The sequence below is a fragment of the Lonchura striata genome, chromosome 24 (genome assembly GCF_050655825.1).
Source record: "Lonchura striata isolate lonStrDom1 chromosome 24, ASM5065582v1, whole genome shotgun sequence".
NCBI lineage: Eukaryota > Metazoa > Chordata > Aves > Passeriformes > Estrildidae > Lonchura > Lonchura striata.
The window spans coordinates 4,298,832-4,317,660 of record NC_140726.1 but is presented as its reverse complement, the minus strand read 5'-3'; the positions used below and the strand labels follow the sequence as shown (position 1 = coordinate 4,317,660).

General features: G+C 50.1%; 1 protein-coding gene across 1 annotated transcript in view; it reads right to left on the bottom strand.

Moving 5' to 3' along the window:
• LOC110468195 (uncharacterized) overlaps positions 1-18,491 on the bottom strand; it is a 53,570-nt gene extending 35,079 nt beyond the window's left edge. The window contains exons 1-20 of the mRNA XM_085560199.1: positions 14,969-18,491; positions 13,874-14,056; positions 13,256-13,327; positions 12,779-12,905; positions 12,430-12,576; positions 11,407-11,603; positions 10,862-11,011; positions 9,614-9,793; positions 9,318-9,434; positions 8,817-8,966; positions 7,855-8,070; positions 6,386-6,490; positions 6,159-6,303; positions 5,106-5,320; positions 4,923-5,022; positions 4,149-4,315; positions 2,531-2,764; positions 2,060-2,157; positions 1,048-1,225; positions 170-397 (exon numbers count right to left, since the gene is read on the bottom strand). Coding sequence (XP_085416325.1) covers positions 170-397; positions 1,048-1,225; positions 2,060-2,157; positions 2,531-2,764; positions 4,149-4,315; positions 4,923-5,022; positions 5,106-5,320; positions 6,159-6,303; positions 6,386-6,490; positions 7,855-8,070; positions 8,817-8,966; positions 9,318-9,434; positions 9,614-9,793; positions 10,862-11,011; positions 11,407-11,603; positions 12,430-12,576; positions 12,779-12,905; positions 13,256-13,327; positions 13,874-14,056; positions 14,969-15,155 — 3,196 coding nt within the window. The 5' untranslated portion in view covers positions 15,156-18,491. The remainder of the gene's footprint in view (positions 1-169; positions 398-1,047; positions 1,226-2,059; positions 2,158-2,530; positions 2,765-4,148; positions 4,316-4,922; positions 5,023-5,105; positions 5,321-6,158; positions 6,304-6,385; positions 6,491-7,854; positions 8,071-8,816; positions 8,967-9,317; positions 9,435-9,613; positions 9,794-10,861; positions 11,012-11,406; positions 11,604-12,429; positions 12,577-12,778; positions 12,906-13,255; positions 13,328-13,873; positions 14,057-14,968) is intronic.
• Between the last annotated feature and the right edge of the window lie 338 nt (positions 18,492-18,829).

Here is an 18,829-nt window from a genome sequence, read left to right as displayed (position 1 = left end):
TTGCAAACAAACACTCTTTTATTGGAACAGGCAGGAGGAAGAGAGCTATAGCACTGAATTAAGGGAAAAAAGGGAAAAAAAGCAATCCTCAACCTGGCTGATGACTCTAATATCCTTTAGGTGACCTCAATACCCCTCAATAACCACCCTTTGCTGTTCTCTTCCCTACCAGAGAAATTTCCAGGAAACATTGGTTTGCTTGATGTGGATCCAGGTGGACAAAACCAGCCAGGCGTGCAGAGCCCATCTGGCCTCACCAGGCCTGGCCTGGAACAGACTCTTCCAGGAGGACACAGCTGGCACTTGGACACATCCCAGAGATTCAGGGCTTCACTGTAGCTTCCAGGGGGACAAGGATGCTGTGTGGCAAATTCTGTGCTCCTGGGGCAGTAGTGACCTAGAGAGAAAAGGTTTCATAATGGATGGGACAGGCTGGGAACAGCTTAGGAAGGATTCCCAGCCTGCACATTGAGGAATTCCCTTCATCCTTTTGTGGGAAGTGATGCCTTTGCTGGGCTACCAAAAACAGAGGCCAGGTAAATTGGAGAGAATAAAAAGCAGTTCTGTTTACTGAAGGGAATTCAGGTACATTTAAGGCAGACAAAGCCCCCCAGGAGCTACACCCAAAAATGAACTCACGAGTTTTCACACTTTTATAAGTTTGGTTCATTTGCATATTGGGGGTTGCCAACTACAGCTTCAGCTAATGAAGTCATTTACCCCAAATTTGCTGCCAGCAACTCACTTTTGTTTCCATTTCTGGCCTGAGGCAGTGAGGTGTCCTTGATTGCCAGGCCTGGAGAGGAATTGTTGTGTCTGCCCAAAATGGGGAAGCAGCAGCTCACACTGGAAATGGGGTTTAGAGTTCTACACTAAAGGTTACAAATATGTGTTACAAATATGTGAGAAATAGAAAAGCTGAAATCCTGAGGCATCAGAAGGGCTTGGGTGGCTGGACTCACACCCAAGGCATGAGTGTGGGCCCATCCTGGAATTTGCACTGCTCTGACAGGTACCTCCCATCAGGTGCGGGCCAGCCAGACCCACCTTGGGGACAATCTGTGTAGTTGGTGGAGGCAGAGGTGCAGTAAAAACCCTCTGGGCACTCCAGGCACCGGCTCCCACTCCAGGACGGGCTGTAGGTCCCTGCAGGGCACGGCTGGGCTCTGCTGCTCCCCTCCCTGCAGAAGTGCCCAGGCGGGCAGGGACCTCCACTGGCACTGGGCTTGGAAGGAAAACACCACAGTTACAGCCTAAAAACTCCTCCACCAGATGGTGAAGGTGAAGAGAAGAGGCATTCACTGTGAAATCCTGCTCTCACCCCTCGCTCCCGAAGGCGGCACAAAGGCAGGGCTGGGTCTTGTCATCATCTTTAAAAATTCCTGCTGAATTTTGCCTCAGAGGAGGGCTGGCAGATGCAGCATTCTAATCAAACTCATGGACTATTAACCCCTGGAATTTTAATGTGGTGTGGCATTGCATGCTGCTTTGCAGCATCAGCATGCAACGACAGAGCTACTTTTGCTTTGATTTTAACCATAAAGCTCAAGTAAAGCCAGATGTGTTTTGTTATCTCTGTTCCTCTTTCACTATCAATCAACCAGATGCACCTGACAGAGGAGGAAATGTTGAAAGGGAGAGTTTAATCCAGGGCAGGATAACTCAGGTGACCTTGTGTGTAGGCCTCAGATTCAGTCAAAGAGAAAAAGGAAAATTTCTAACGAGACAGAAGCCTGAGAAAGTGCTGAGAAAGAATGCAAATAAGTTTTTTATCTCTCTTATTATTCACATTGTTTATAGTTAGGTTTTGCTACTGTACATCATTCACTGCCCACCAATAGCATGAGATGTTTTCACTTCAGGACCAATGGATTTGGTCTGCACGAAGCTCTGTATAAAAGAGCAATGTATTTTGAAATAAATCAGAGTTATTCTCTCAGCCTTCTGAACAAATTCATTCCTGTCCTGCCACAACAGCGTCACTTGTGGCACTCAGTTCCACAATAAAAAACCAGATATTTTATCTATTTTCCACTGTTCCCACCACACCTCAGCTTACCCTGGCAGGTCTGGGGGAAAGGCTTCCTCCCGTGCAGTAGAAGCCAGCCTCACACAATCCACTGGGGGACACGAGTCCAGTCCCATTGCAGAAATACCCTGAAATTAAATGAAGAGACTGATGTTGGTCGCTCCAGACAGACAACAACAAATTTGGGATGGGGAAATATTCATCCTGTTAGATTCAGCTACAGCTGCAGAGAACAAAGAGCACTTGTGTCACCTCTGAATGTGAGAACATCCAGAGAAAGGGTGGAACTGGAACCTCTCCATCTCCACTTTATTGTGAGCATCCCCTGAGGTGGAAAAGTGGCAGGTTTAATCTCTATCCTCTGCCCAGCACCTCTGTTCAGGAAAATCCTACCTGACACCTCTCTGCAGGGAAGCAGGTGCTCAGAATTTCCTGCTCCAGAGCCACCAGAGCCCTGGGAATGGCTGAGATCTGAGCAATCAGGATTTTTCAGTGCTTTACCTGCATCACACGGGAGGCAGTCCTGGATCCCAGTGTTCCCAGCTGAGCTGCTGTACTGTCCAGGAGGGCAGGGCAGGGGGGAGGCAGAGCCCAGAGGGCAGTAGGAGCCCTGGGGACACGCGTTCCCCACCGCAGCATCGCTGGGGGTTGGGCTGGCAGATCCTCCAGAGCAGTAGAACCCGGCCAGGCAGGGTCCTGTCACCTGGGACTGCCCAGGGAGAGCACAGAAGCGCCCTGAGAGAGCAAACAATGCCATCAGCACAGGCAGAAAACAGGGCTGGGATGGGAAAAACAGGGCTGGGATGGGAAAAACAGGGCTGGGATGGGGAAAAACAGGGCTGGGATGGGGAAAAACAGGGCTGGAATGGGGGAAAAGGGATCAAAAGAGGTGAAAAACTGGGAAACATGGGGAAAAATAGGGCTGGAAGGGGAAAAACTGGGCTGGAATGGGGAAAACAGGGCTGGAATGGGGGAAAAGCGATCAAAAGGGGTGAAAAACTGGGGAACATGGGGAAAATAGGGCTGGAATGGGGAAAAACGGCTGGAATGGGGGAAATGGGATCAAAAGGGGTGAAAAACTGGGAAACATGGGGAAAAACTGGGCTGTAATGGGAAGAAGAGGGCTGGAATGGGGAAAATGGGGCTGGAATGGAGGAAAATGGGATAAAAAGGGGTGAAAAACTGGGGAACATGGGGAAAAATGGGTCTGGAATAGGGAAAATTGTTGGAATGGGAAAAGCAGAGCTGGAATGGGAAAAAAGAGGACTGGAATGGAAAGAAGGCTGGAATGGGGAAAATGGGGCTGGAATGGAGGAAAATGGGATAAAAAGGGGTGAAAAACTGGGGAACATGGGAAAAATGGGGCTGAAATGGGGAAAACGGCTGGAATGGGAAAAACAGGGCTGCAATGGGGAAAAACAGGACTGGAATGGGGGAAAATGGGGCTAGAATTGGGGAAAATGGAGAGAAAGGTGCTGGGAAGGGGGAAATGGGAGAGAGAGGGTCTGGGAGTGGTGAAAAATGGGAAAATGGGGGAAAACAGGGCTGGAATGAGGGAGAATGGGATGGGGATTGGGGAAAATGGGAGAGAAGGAGACTGAGGGGGGGAAAATGTGGGAACAATGGGGCACAATGGGGGACAATGGAGCTGGAATGGAGGGGGGGGAATGGGATCAGGAAAATGGGATAAAAAGGGTCTGTGAGGGGTGCAAAACTGGGAAAAGGGGGAAAATGGGATGAGATTATGAAAAATGGGATAAAAAGGGACTAGGAGGGGTGAAAAACTGGAACAAATGGGGAAACACCAGGCTGGAATGTGGAGAAAATGGGATGGGATTGGGAAAAATGGGAGAAAAAGGGGATGAGAGGGGGAAAATGTGGGGAAAATGGGTCAGAATGGGGAAAAAATTGGGAAAATGGGGCTGGAATGGGGGGGAAATGGAGCTGGGATTGGGAAATCAGGGATACACAAAACTCTCCTGCAAAGCAGCTCCTGTCAGTGCTTTCCCCCAACCTGCTTTGCACCAGAGGAGACATTTCGGGGATCAAAACACCCTGTGAACATCAGGGACACTCTGTCCCTGCTGTCACCGTGCTGAGAGAGGCTCCTGTGCCTCACCTGGCTCGCAGGGGCTGCAGTGGGACCTCAGGCTGCTGCCAGGCTGGGGGTTGTAGGTCCCTTTAGGACAAGGGAACTGAGCTGCAGAGGCAGTGCCTGCAGGGCAGTAGTGGCCAGGGGGACATTCGTTCTCCAAAATGGAAGAGGAATTCTTGGGGCAGAAGAACCTGGGTAAAAGAGAGGGTAAAAAAAATGAGGATTTTGGCTCCTGTGCTGGTTTGAGCAGAGAAGGGACCTAAAAGTGCATTTCAGTGCACTTTGAGTTGATTCCTCAAATGCCAAATTGATGGCATAATTGCAAAAGCCACAGAGACGTAATTTTCTTAACTTGAATCACAACACATCCAAGCTGTGATTCATCAACTTGTAAAAGTTAATCAAGTTCAAAGCCAGGCAGTAATTGGAGATAAATCCCCCAAGGAAAAGCCAGGCTCAGCATCAGGTGATTTTCAAGATCCTCTTCCACTTCAGCAGGCTGGTGCCAGCCTGTTGCCAAGGGAACCAGCTTTTACTGCAGACATGGAATAAGTTGATGGTGCCAATGGTTTCTGTGCTCTGAACAGCCTAAATTCCCTTCCAGTGAGGCTGTGTGTGGGGCTGAGGCTTTTCCTGGTCCCACAATCACTGTGTGGTGCTGTGAAACTGCTCTGCTGCCTCACAGCACTTCCTCAAGTGTTTTCCAGTGGTAAAACATCTCATTTTTGCCACACACACTGCTCCAGGATGCCTGGGTAAACAATTACGTCCAGCATTTCCAAGCTCCCTATGTCTCACCCTTCAGGACAGGGCAGGCAGCTGCTTTGGCTCAGGGAAGGGTTATAGGATCCTGCTGGACAAGCAATGGGAAGAGCTGTGCCCTGGGGACAGAAATACCCTGGAAAAGATAGAGCAGGTCGGAATCAGCGGAGTTGGGAGAGTCCAAGCCAAAGCAGGCATTTCTGTGGGACTTTAACTCACCTTGGGGACACGGCTGTGGCTCCTCACCAGAGACACAGAACTGCCCCTCTGGGCAAGGCTGGCATTGTTCTCCCTGGGCATGGGGCAGGTGGGAGCCAGGGGGGCACGGCACTGGGCTCCTGGAGCCGCGGGGGCAGAAGTGACCGCGGGGACACGGAGCTCCCGAGAGGCCATCGCTGGGTCGTGGGGTCTGGGCACCGCTGGCACAGTAGAACCTGCAGCCAGGACACACCCATGGGTGCCACCTGTGGGAACCCAGGGCTTCCCTCTGGCTGCCCTGGGACACTGGCAGGGGTCAGAACCCCCCTGGACAGAGCCCCAGAGACACTGGCTGTGATCTCTGCCCATGGAAAAGAGTTTTCAATCTTACAGGATCAATTACAAGCTCTGAGTGTTTGATATAAATCATAATTAAGTGTGGCACAGGTGCAAAAGTAAAATTTTAGGATTCTAGATGAGGGGTCCAAAGGGGACAAGATGGAGGAAATTGGGTGTGCCTTGTCCTTTTTCTCCTTCTTCATGCCCTCCATGTCTCACTGTGGTGTTGGCATTTTTCTGTTGGTTCAGGCTGGGGACACACTGTCCAACGGAGGTGACAGATATTGGCACGTTCTTGTAAATGCAGCCCAGGGAGTTTCTGGTATTTAATGTTTGTCACATCCCACTGAGGGCAGAGCCCCACACGCTGCCCTGCAGGACAGAGCTGGGCAGGGCAGCAGAACATGTGAGAGATAAACAGAATAAACAACCTGGAAACCAGCAGAGACCAATTATGGCTTCTGCTTTGGCAGGGGGCTGACAGACAGAGACTTTCTACAATCTCAGGATCATCAATACTTCAGATACCAACAGTCACCCAGGGAAAAACCCCAGGAGACCACCCCTGCTCACGGCAGGGCACGGAAATCACAGAATTCACAGAATCACCAGGATGGAAGAGACCTGCAAGATCATCGAGTCCAACCCAACCCCAACACCACAACCAAACCCTGGCACCCAGTGCCACACCCAGGCTTTTCAGGACCATGCAAATGGGGTTGTTCTGCTACTCACCCAGGGCTGCACTGCCCCGAGGGTGCCCTCTGCCCAGAGCTGTTGCAGAAGTGTCCCCCAGGACAGGGCTGGCACTCCTGCACCCTCCTCCTGCCCTCCCGGCCGGACCATGTGCCAGGAGGGCACTGCAGTGGCTCTGGGGCACCTGGTGAGGTCACAGCAGGCTGAGGAAACTGCTCCCAGGATTTCCAGGAATGGAGGAAAGGGCTGCTCCAAAGCACCCCTACCTTCAGGGCAGTAGTGACCAGCAGGGCAGGGCAGCCCTGAATCTCCATCCTGGGGGTTCCTCACTCGGGCACCACTTTTACACCAAAAGCCCTCAGCACAGTCTCCTGGAAAAACAGAATAACAGGGAAATAAACCATTTAAACACACATTTCAGATCCAGCCATTTGCCACCTAGAAATCCCTGAGGAGCTGCTGCACCTGCCAGGAGGAGACAGAGACAGAGGATCCCTTCAATGCCTGGGCACTGCCTCCACATTCCAATAAATGCCCCACACTCCAATAAATATCCCACATTCCAATAAATGTCCCACACTCCAATAAATATCCCACATTCCAATAAATACCCCACACTCCAATAAATATCCCACATTCCAATAAATATTCCACACTCCAAAAAATATCTCACACTCCAATAAATATTCTAGCACACATTCCCCCTCAGAATCACATTCCACACATCTTTAAGGGGAGATTGAAATATTAAGAATTCTGTTTTGTGTTTTGCTGGAATAGGGCCTTTCAGGATCAATGGATCAATGAAAAATCATTAGATGTGGGAAAAAAATCTTGGAAAAAAATGGAAAGATGTCATTGCTGGGTGTTTTGCCCTGTGTTTCTCTGCTAAACCTCATCACGTGCACATCAATTACATGCAAGGAGTAGTTCTTTGGGAACCAGGCTAAAAACCCAAACTAATTCTAAATAAAATGCCAGACACAGATAAACTTTAGACTGAATTATTTTTTAAAAAAAGTATCACACATAGAATTCTGGTTTCTGCAGTCCTTCTCTCACTCCTTGCTCAGAAAAATGAAGGTTTTTTCCTTCCTCAAGAAGTTCCAGACAAATGAAATGGGACATTTTACCTTAGCTGAGGTGAGAGCCCTGGAGCCCAGCTCCAAGCCCTCACTCGTTATAATGCACTGATAATGAATTCATGCACTAATTATCAGCCACTGACGATCTTGATAGTAAAAGGATTTTAAAATCATGGGGATTTAGGATTAAAAGGAAAATTAAGCTTAGTAGGTCCTTGAAAAAAAAAATACCCTGGGTACATGTAGACACTGTACCTTGCTAGAACTGCACTGTGTAGCTAGTACATGATAAATGATATAATTGTTAGATGTGATGATTGTTTAGTAATTAAATATAATTACTGTTTAATCATAAGAATAACTATGAGAAACTGTGGTCAGGGGCCTAAGAAAGATCACGAGAAACTCATGTCAATGTATAGAGTAGAGCAATATAAGTTAAATAATTAATATGTAAGTTATATAGCGATAGAATATAAAATACGTTCAGCTCGAAAGCCGTGTTGGAGTCAGATTTGGGGCTGTACCCCGGATTCCCAGAGCTCCCAATAAAAGCACATATGCATAAAATCATATCCTGTGATTCTGTGTGTTCCTGAACGCTGACAATCTCAGCAGCAAGGAGAGTGCTCAGAAGAGCACCAGGGTACCTGTTGGGGCAGCCAGGCCAGGGAATTCACAGTATTTTCCTGCTGGGCATCTTTGGCATTCCTGGAGGGATTTCAGTTTCTGCCTGGCTCCGAAGGTCCCTGCAGGGCAGCTGTGCTGAGAGCTGCTGCTGGTCCCCGCCGGGCAGAAAAAGCCCCGTGGGCAGGGGTAGAGGGTGACATCGATGAGTGGCCCTTGCTGGCTGTCACAGTAAAACCCTGCAGGGACAGCGGGAAGAGCTGAATTTAGCTCAGAGCAGCTGCTCAATAGGCAGGAACAGCTTCTCCAGGCACACAGACATCTCACAGGATAAACCTGCTGCTGGCCTTAAATAGCTGTTGATGTGAGCCACTGCTGCTGCACAAACGCACTGCACCCTTAACAGGAAATTTAATTTTCTTAACAGGAAATTTAACAGCCAGTGGTCCCCAAAACCAGGACAAGACTTACAGATGACACAGGAAAACACTTAATGACCCAGCATTGATCTCTCTGTTTCCCTGCAGCCACTGAAACACTTCAAGGAAAGTTTTCCCTCTGAACATCAGAGTTTTTTCCCCATCAGTGTTCAAATTGCTCAGAATACACAGATGTTGCTATTTGTGCTTTCACATCTGAGCTGCTTTTACCTCTAATGGGCTTTTCAGAGAGACAGAAAATGTTCTCCTCCAGTACAGAGAAGAAACCATGTGGGCAGCAGCTCTCTGATCATGGGAAGGCTCCAAAGACAACAACAAGCTGTCATCTCTTGTCTGAGGGGAGCACAGAACAACATTTGGATCCTGTAAAACCAACTCCCGTTTTCTGCATGTGCAGCACCTCTGTCAGATCTCCCAGCTGGGAAATTGTTTTTCCACTCCAGCGACTCACAGAAAGCCATTTATTTTGGATTTGTCACCCACAGTGCTCTGAGCACGTCCCCAGGGGCTGTGACAGCCTGCAGGACACTCTGCTGCCCTCTCACCTTCCCAGCACTCCCCAGTGGGGGCACTGAGGCCAGGCTGCTGGCAGTAGAAGCCAGAGGGGCAGGGCTGGCACTCAGACAGTGCTCTCCTCCCTGCCAGGCTGGAGAAGGTGCCCGCTGGGCAGAGCTGGGGCGCTGCTGATGCTGCAGCTGCAAGAGAAGCAAGAGAGAAATAAAAAATGAAAGAATGAATGAGATGGCTGCACTTGGGGGTTGGATGAACACAAAACAGCAGAAAGGTAGTCTTCTTTTCCACTCAGAGATCCAACAGTGCTGCATGGGGTGGAATAGAAATCATTTGCTTCGTTTTACCCACAGGTGGATCCAAGATACTGAGATATTGAGACAAAGATGTCATCTCCCACTTTGAGAGGAAGGGGAAGAATTCAAGGAAGAAACTTTGGCTTTGGCACCATGGTCAGACCCCAGGCAGTTGGCTGCCACACCCTGGGAGTGTTTCAGGAGTTCTGTGCCATGGAATCTCCAGTGCTGGGTACCCACTGCAGTAAGAGCCCGCGGGGCAGATGTTCCCGGTGACACCATCCGTGGGTTTGGGGCCAGCAGCTCCCCCTGCACAGTAGAAGCCAGCAGCACATTCCCCACTGGGGACAGGCAGCCCTGCAAGACAGAGAGGATGGTGGCACTCAGAGCACTGGGACAAAGGGGGAAAAGCAGGGAAAACAACTGCTCACAGCCTCCCTCTGGGAGACACCATGGGCATCTGGCAAGCACTGCTACATCCCCAGGGAAATGCCAGGAGAATCCCCCCAAAACTGTTCTTCCCCACAGACACCGACCTGAGGCATTGCAGAAGAGCCCCGGGGGACAAGGAAGAGGCTCTGGGCTTCCCTGGGGACAATAGAAGCCAGCTGTGCACTTGCCCCCGGTGGCAGTGGCTGGGCACAGGCAGTTGGCACTGGTGTAGTTGTCCAGGTCAAAGGGCTGTGAGGTCCAGGCTGCTGAGATGCAAAACCAGCCTGGGAATGGGAAAAGGGACTGAGGAGCTCTGGCAGTGACAGAGCCCCACAAAACCATCACAAATGAACCAGCTGGGGTGGCTTCGGGTGTGATGTGGGCACAGCAAAGGGTGTGGGACAGGTTCATCCCACCAAAGTTTAACTCCACCAGGCCTGAATTTCCCATGGAGCAGTACGTCCAATTTAATACTATAAATACAATATTAACAAAGAGATCTTGCAACATCAAGTTCAGTACTTTGGCTTTATGGTCACAGGGCTCAGCTCAGCTGCCTGAGCAGGCTCAGAGGGCAGGGACTGCTCCTGGCTACCCGGCACAGCCTGGGGCCCAGCAGAGACATGTTCAATCCTACTGGATACCTCCAGAGATCTCGGGGTCTGGGTGTCAGGATGACCCCAGGAGTGTAAAAGTCCTCATTTCCCAGCCCGTGCAGCCAAAGGAGTCTGAATGCACAGGATCAGCTTCTCAAGGTTGTTTATTTTCCCTTATCTAGAACATTCTTTCTCTGACCTGCTGAGCTCTGTCCAGCACTCGGCCATGGCATTCTGTCTGTCCTCCTGGGCATCATTTACAATTTATACTAAAAACTACCTGTACTATGTTTACAATAACGTGCCAATATCTATAATTTATGTTGGACAGTGCGTCTCTACTTTAAACCAATGGAAAAGTGTCACCATCACACCAAGACATGGAAGACAAGAAGGAGGAGGTCAGGACATGCCCAAATCCTCTATCTTGTCCTCCTGATCCCCATTCTAAAAAACATAAAATTCTACTTTTTCACCCTGTGTTATTTCAACTACCACACTGCTCAAACCCTTGTGGCTTGTAATTCCTCACACAGACTTGGCAGTTTTTTTCCAGGGGCTAAAATCAAAGCCACAGGTGTTTTTGACTTTGTGCCCGGGTCTCTGGACCCAGCCAGGGCAGCCAGAGGGATGAGCTGGACTCTGACACAGAGAACTCAGCAAACAGACTGCAAGGGCTGTGCTGAAGCTGCGGGGTGAAAGCATCAGCCTGCCGAACACCCTGTCCCCAGTGTCACCCAGCAGCCCCACACTCACCTGGGTCACAGCTGCCTGAGGCCGCTGGCAGCCCCTCCTGCCCGCAGTAGTGCCCAGGGGGGCAGGGCAGGCAGCTGTCCAAGCTCTGGCTCATGGGGTCAGGGTTGTAGTAGCCCCTGGGACAGGGAAACGCTGTGGCAAACCTGGTGCCTGTGGGATAAAGAGAGCAGGAGTCTTTCATGGAATATAATCACGATCCTTCCTCTGAGTTCTGCTGCATCATTTCACGTCCTCTTTGGCAGTTTATCCCACTCTTTATCCCCTCATGGCCAAAATTGTGTTTGGGCGCTGTTTAATTTGTGAAGCTGTTAAGCAACAGCCATATCTACAGCTTAAAATATTGTTTTGTATTTTTTTTTTTCCTAACCACATCCAAAAATACACTTAAAAAAAGTCATTCAAACATGTAAAAGAATATTTTTGGACATATTTTCCTGTGAAGAACCAGGCTGACAAATATTTTATTAACAAAGATCATTTCTTGTCTTTAAGAAGGACGTTTCAGCCTGGCCAAAGGACTGCTGGGTTCTCTGGGCCCATCTCACCTTTGGGGCAGTAAAATCCAGCTGGGCAGGGGTTTGTGCTGTAGCTGGTGGTGTTTTCTGGGCAGAAGTAGCCTGCAGCACAGGGGAAGCAGGCAGCTTGTCTGGAGAGGTTGTTGTAAGTCCCTGCAGGGCAGGGCAAGGGAGAGCTGGTCCCTTCTGGGCAGAAGTGGCTCACAGGGCAAGGACCTCCTTTGTGCCTTACACCTGGGACACAGGCAGGAGAAGCAGGGGTTGGAAATCTCCTCTGGAAATGATTACTTGAGCCAGTCAAATGGCAGTGGCTGTGCTCATTGCAGGCAGACCCCCATGACTGCCCCAGTGCTCAGTGCAGGCGTTTCCTGCAGTAACACTGGCATGTGTGTGATGCCTTGTGCAGGCTGAGCTAGAACAGAGCTGGGCAGAGCTGAAGAATAAAGCAGGGATTTATTAAAGGATCTCCTCCATGGATCCACCTTGGGCAGCACCAGAGCTCATCCAAGGCTGCACCCAAGATGAACCAAAATGGTCCCACAATGAACCCAAGATGAACCAAAATGGTCCCAAAATGCACGAGCACTCCCGGGGCTCTCCCTGGGATCAGTTCTGCTCCATTGGCACCTTGGAGTTCATTGTCCCATTCCAGCTCCAGCCCATCAGTCCCATCCTGCTTGTTTTTCTCTCTCCAGCCCACACTGTTTGTGCTCCTGGGCTGAGGTTTGGATCATTTGTCCTTGGTCCCAGCTGGAGCAGGAATTGTTTTGTCTCCCTGCTCAGAGAGCTCAGCATCCCCTCATGTGAAACCCAGACCCACACACTGAAGCAGTGCAGAATGTGAAAAACATAAAAGCTAAACCCGAGGCATCATTTGGCCCAAACCCCTCTCTCAAAGAGAATTCACACAGGAATCTGGATGACTGACAGGAGGCAGGGCTGGGAATACTGGGAGGGAAGGTGGGACACTGGGAGGGAAGGAAGGTGGAACACTGGGAGGGAAGGTGGCATGGTTGAAGCTGCCTGTCACCTGAACCCTGGATCACCCAGTGCCACTCACCGGGTGGTGATGGTGAGGAAGCACCAGGCTGGCAGAAGTACCCAGGTGAGCAGGGTCCTGAGGGGGCTGTGAGGCCAGGGGAGCCACAGAACTGGCCAGGTGGGCACTCTGTGCAGCTGGAATCCTGCCCGTTGTGGAGCCTGAGAGGGACAGAAGCAGCGTTTCAGCTGGTGAGTGGTAAACTCAGCCCTGGTGAGTGACAGCAGCCACAAAACTTTTCTGATCAATGCAAGGATGTCTAACGAGCCTCGCTGAGCTTCACTCCATTGCTTAGGGGACTGATGGAGAAGCAGAAATGAAAAGAAACTAAAAATTAGCATCAGCAGATCCACAGAGCTTCACCTGTCTGAGTAAGTGCCCACAGGGCATGGCTGGGGGATACTGGTGCCAGCTGGGCAGAAGTGTCCAGGTGGGCAGGGGCCACCACTGCTCGTGTTTGAGGCTCCACTGGGGTTTGGGACACTTGCCCCTGCACGAGGAAGATAAAGCAGAAGTATCCTGAATTATTTGGGTTGTTTCTCATAGGCAAGTTTTGCTCCCCATGGCTAAAAAGCATTTCCACAGGGGAAAGAAAGAGGAGCTCATGGTAGCTCATGGCAGTAAAGGCAGAGATCCATGGTGAAATGGAATAAATAGCAGCAAGGACCATAAAGACCAGAGAATAATTTCTATAGGTGGAAGAAGAGAGGAGCTGGTGGTAACTCACGGCAGTAAAGGCAGAGATCCATAGTGGAATGGAATAAATAACAGCAAGGACCATAAAGGCCACAGCTCCCCACCTTTTCACTCTTTCTGCCCTCTGAACCCTAATTTCTGTACCTGCTGTGCAGAAGAATCCTGGCCAGCAGGGACCACTGGGAGAGGATAATCCCCATTCTCCACAGAACATTCCTGGAAGAACAAAAATAGAAAATGTCAACATTGAGGCAGGATGGGAACAAAGAAAATCTAATTCAGAAGAGAAGAATTGGACAAGAGAGACAGAGAATTATGAACATTCCTTTCCAGCTCTTTTCCAGGCCCAGCCTGGTTAGAAAACCTCTCTTTTCCTCTCTGACTGAACTGAGAATATCCATAGGAAAAGAGAATCAGCAAACTGGGAGAATAAAAACCAAAAAACCCTAGGAGAGCTGCTGTGCTGCATGCACTTTTGGAAGGCAAAGGGAAGACTTTGAGAAATCAAATCCCTCAGCATCAGCACAAGTGAGACAGAACCCAATCCTAATTCAGTTCATCTCCTCTGGGAAACCCCAAACCCTTCTGCACAGCCTCCAAAACCCTGTGGGGACACCACCAGTGGGACCGGGATCCTCCTTTGACTGTGGATTTTTATGTTTGCATTTCCTGGAGGCCAAAACCTATCAGAGGAACGGGGAAGAGAGAGCTGCAGAGAGGTCATCACCCCCTTAGACATGTCCCAAGAGAGCATTCCCTCACCTGCAGGGCACTGCTGGCACCTCTCAGCACGGCTCAGGCCATAGGAGGGGTTGTAAGTCCCAGAAGGACAAGGATTAAAACTGATCCCAGTTTTCTGAGGACAGTAGAACCCGGGAGGGCAGCGGCGCCGGAGCCCCTTTGAACAGTGAAACCCAGCAGGACAAGGAAGGCATTTGTCTTGGCCTGAGAGGGAAAAAAATAGGAATTAAAAGGAAGCATGGAATGAAATGGAAGGAAAATACCACATGCACAACATCCCTCTGCCTGGTTGTGCACTTAAAGAAGCAGAAATCGAGATAAAGCTATTTTTTATGCTCTCCCACAGTAACTGGCCTCAAATATGGATTTCTCCTCGGAGCATTTAGTTCAGCAAACTCCACTCCACCAGCCCGAGTCACCTCCACGTGTCCCCATTAGGTGACAGGAGGAACAGAGGGAAAGCTGGAAACTGCTGCCAGCCCTGGAGCACGGAGTGCCACCGCCACAAACCCAACACCACATGGGCTGCTGCAGGGGGAATACATTCCTCATGTGACACCAGGGGAAAAATAACAGAACATCCCTGCTCCACCCCTTTCTCTAACCCAGTCCCCGAAATATGGAATATTCCCAGCGGCCAGCAGCTTTCAGGAGCTTCTTGGATACCAACAAAAGCTGCAAGCTTCCATCTCCCTGAGTCACACTGGAGTTGCAAAGCTGCAGCCCCTGACCTGGGGCATTGCTGCAGCTCCTGACCTCCTGCATTTTGGCAGTTCCTGACCTGCTGCATTTCTGTAGCCCCTGACCTGCAGCACTGCTGCAGCTCCTGATCTGTGCCGCTGCTGCAGCTCCTGTTGCAAAGTTGCAGCTCCTGACCTGCTGAATTTCTGCAGTTCTTGACCTGTGGCATTTCTGCAGCTCCTGATCTGTGCCGCTGCTGCAGCTCCTGTTGCAAGGCTGCAGCTCCTGACCTGCTGCATTTCTGTAGCCCCTGACCTGCAGCACTGCTGCAGCTCCTGATCTGTGCTGCTGCTGCAGCTCCTGTTGCAAGGCTGCAGCTCCTGACATGCTGCATTTCTGTAGCCCCTGACCTGCTGCATTTCTGCAGCTCCTGACCTGTGGCGTTGCTGTATTCCCCGCTGGGGCAGGGGGAAGGTGCTGCTGAGCCTGCAGGGCAGAAATGTCCTCGAGGACAGAGACCTCCAGTGATGCCATCCTCTGGCTTTGCAGTCTTTGTCCTCCCCGTGCAGTAATAGCCTAAAAACAGAAAACACTGGAGCTCTTCCCCCAAGTCAAAACCCATTTCTGAGAAGCTTCACAAGTTCTCAATCTCAAGATGCACCAAGGGAAACACAGGTTGAATTTTAGGAAAGGTTTTTTTACAGAAAGGGTGATAAAGTTCTGGAATGGCTGCCCAAGAAGGTGGTGGAGTTACCATCCCTGGGTGTGTTCAAAACAAGCCTGGAGGTGGCATTGGGTGCCAGGGTTTGGTTGAGGTGCTGGGTTGGACTCGATCTTTAGAGTCTCTTCCCACCCAGTGATTCTGTGAAATCTGGGAATTCTGTGAATTCTGTCTTTGTCTCACCTCGTGCACAAAGTCCCCCGGGAGCATCTTGGCCAGACATGTTGCAGAAAAACCCAGGGGCACAGGGCAGGCACCAAGTGACATCCTGGGCTCCTCTCTGGCCATTCCAGGTGCCAGCAGGACACGGCATCTCTCTGGGGTGCCCGGTGCCAGCTGGGCAATAATGTCCTTGTGGGCAAAGATCTCCAAATGGAAGCCCTACCTGAAGGGAATTGAAATTCAATTTATTGTGGTCCATGAGAGCTTTGGTAAAGGTCCTGAGCAATGTAAAATGTTCATCACTCACAGGTGAGGAGGTGCTGGAGCCTTGTGAGCAGTAATGTCCAGGCTGGCAGTGCCCCTCTGGCTCGGGCAGCCCAGCCCTGCTGCAGAACATCCCTGCAGGGCAGGGTTTGCAGGAACCTGCCCTCTCCACATCCGAGTAAGTTCCCTGCACAGAGACAGCCACTGCACGCCCTGCCCAGGGATGGAACCCTCCTGGAAATGGCTGCTTGGGAAACAAATCCGTGTTTGACTCTTACCATGGGGCATGGGAGAGGCACGGAGCTGCCAGCCGGGCAGAAATGGCCTTTGGGACAATCCTGGGGGGCAGCCAGGCCTGGCTCACTGCAGAAAGTCCCCTCAGGGCAGTCCCTGCAAAGAGACTGAGCACGGCCCTGGAAGACAGCACAGAGCCTGGCAGGGGTGGGGTATTGCTCTTACCACGAGAATAAATGAACTTTGTGAGTTCTACCAACTCCCTGCTGCAAAATGAACACTGAAGGGAATGACCTGCAGCCCAAAAGCATCAAATTTGGGGTGCCTGCAGCACGAAGGCATTGGCAGGCACAGCCCTGATCATCACAGAAGTGAGGGAAATGCACAAGTTAATTCACCCCTGCCAGGCCAAAGACTCAGCAGCCCTTCCAAATTTCTACTGTGCAAGAAAACTTAACAGAAAGTGCCAAATAAGGGGTAGGCAACAGGCCTGGACTGATGGATTTCGTGTCTTCACCCAAAGCTTGTGGTTCTTCTTCTGTTGCAGGGTAAAAGCAAAGCAGGTGGTGATTACCCAAATTAGCAGAAATTCCCCAAAGCCTCCTTTTTTTCAAGCTGACTGCTTCCAAACACCTCAGGAATTTCTGCTCACACATTTTCAGAGTTTCCAAGGGTTCTGCTGACCCCCCAGGCTGGGACCCCGAGGTACTCACGGGCTGGAAGGTGCCGAGGGGACACGGCTCTGGTTTGAAAGCTCCTGCTAAGGAATAATGTCCCTCCACCACCACGTGCTGGAGAGCACTTTTGGCCCCTCCTGTGCAGAAGTAACCGGGTTCACAAAGTCCTGAGGGGGCTTGGTTGTTTGTCCCATCACAATACAAGCTAAATTGAGAAAAAACCAAATTTGGGTAGCAATAATGCCTTCTTTTTTTCTTTTCCCACTGGAAAGCACAATCCCAATTAAAAAAAAAAAAACCCTGGAATTTTAGAGACCGGATTCCTGTTTGCTTCCAGAGCTGGAGGACACTCACCCAGGTGGGCAATCCAAGCACTCCTGGAGGCTCCTCAGCCCACTGGAGTTGCTGAAGGTCCCTGGGGGGCAGGGGATGGGGAAGGCAGAGCCAGGTGGGCAGTAGGAGCCAGCAGGACACACAGCTCCTGTCACACCATCCGTGGGCCACTGAAAATGGAAAAAGGATCATTAAAAAAAAAAAGGGAGAAAATTAGTTTAAGTATTTAAGGCATTAAACTGATGTAGACAATAAAGAAAACAAAAATAAAGGCATGCTCTTGTGCAGAGAACAGAAAACACTGATTTAAGGAAATTCAAAGAGAATAAATAGAGGTGAAAATTTACACTGATTCATACCCACTGGACTTTTTACCTGGTGACCTTTTAGTTAAGAGGGTGTCAGTGTTGAAAGGGGAAAAATATGACATGGCCACACTCCCTTTGAGGGTCCTTGTGACATAAACTTGAGCATGAGCAGCACAAAATTGTGACTGTCCAAATCACCGGGTTCAAAAAAAGGGGAAAATAAAACAGCGCAAAAAAGAAGAAGAGGAGCAAAACTCATCAGTAGGACTTACTGGAGTCAGAGCCCTGCCCAGGCAATAAAACCCAGCCTCACAGGGCCCACTTGGGCCAGTCTGTCCTGGGGCAGCACAGTAGGAACCCCGAGCACAGGGGCTGCACCCCGAGGCTCCGGTCAGCCCCTGCCTGTCACCAAATGTCCCCTCCGGGCAGGGCTCGGGCTTGGAGCTGCCTTCGGCGCAGTAAAAACCCTACAAAACAAAGCCAGATGTCTACAATCAAGGTTTTTCTATGAAATAAATCCCCCAGAGCAGCTTCTTCCATGAGAGTGTCAGGAAAATCCATCTACAAACACCAGAGGTTGATGTCCAAAAAGCAGACAGAGGAGTCCTGTAACTTCATTCCAATAAAGGGAGAGGCCATGGGGCATTCCCATGGGGTCTGTTAAATTTTTAGGTGACACAGCCTCCTTTTTATCCCAATTTCCCAGCCACATTTCCCTCTATCTTTCCCACTGGCTGAGGTACTTGAGAGGTTCAGACTACCCGGAACACTGATACCAAAGATTCCCTTCTAATGTATAAATGTATAAACCTCCCTTTTATTTTTTAATTCTTATGAAATTTAGGGTTTCCCCCGTTGTTTCTTTCATATTTTAATATCCAATTTCATTTATCAGCAAACCTACAGCTTATTTGTGAAAGCAAACATCTTTTCCCGTTCGTCAATCAGTGGAATCCTTCCCCATTTTTTTTTTTTTTAGCTTTTTTTTTTTTTTTTAATCTCCCAGTGTTAGTTTTATCTACCAGCTTTTTTGTAAAGACAAAATCCCTCATTGTTCTCAAAAGCAAAGGGAAACCACTCACTGCTGGGCAGGGCTTGGGCTCTGTCAGGGCAGGGGAGTCACAGAAGTGCCCGGCTGGGCTTGGCTTGCAAACCCCTTGTCCCTCGGCGCTGGAGTTGTCCCAGAAGCTGCCTGGCATGCAGGGGAAGGAGAAGGGGAATCCCGTCCCTGGAGGGCACAGGTAGCCAGGCGGGCACTGCCCTGTCTGGGAGCAGAGCACACACTCAGGCCTGGCTGCTTCTGTCCACAGCAGTCTGTCCAGCTCCCCTGCAACCTGAATTACCCGGCGTTTCCTCACTGCGAGCAGGCGGGGCAGGGGAGAAGGGAAGAAAGGGAATTGATGCTCTTGCCAGTAAATTAATGTAGGCAAGGTGGGTTTAGGGCAAAATCTCAGCATTGAGACGAGCCCTGCAAGTTCTGCCTGTAGAGTGGTGAGGAAGATGCTGTTCCACACTTGGAGGAAAGCTGTAACTGGGACAGAATTATCACCTTACTCTTCGATAAACCCATGGATTCATCCACATGGAAAAGAATCCA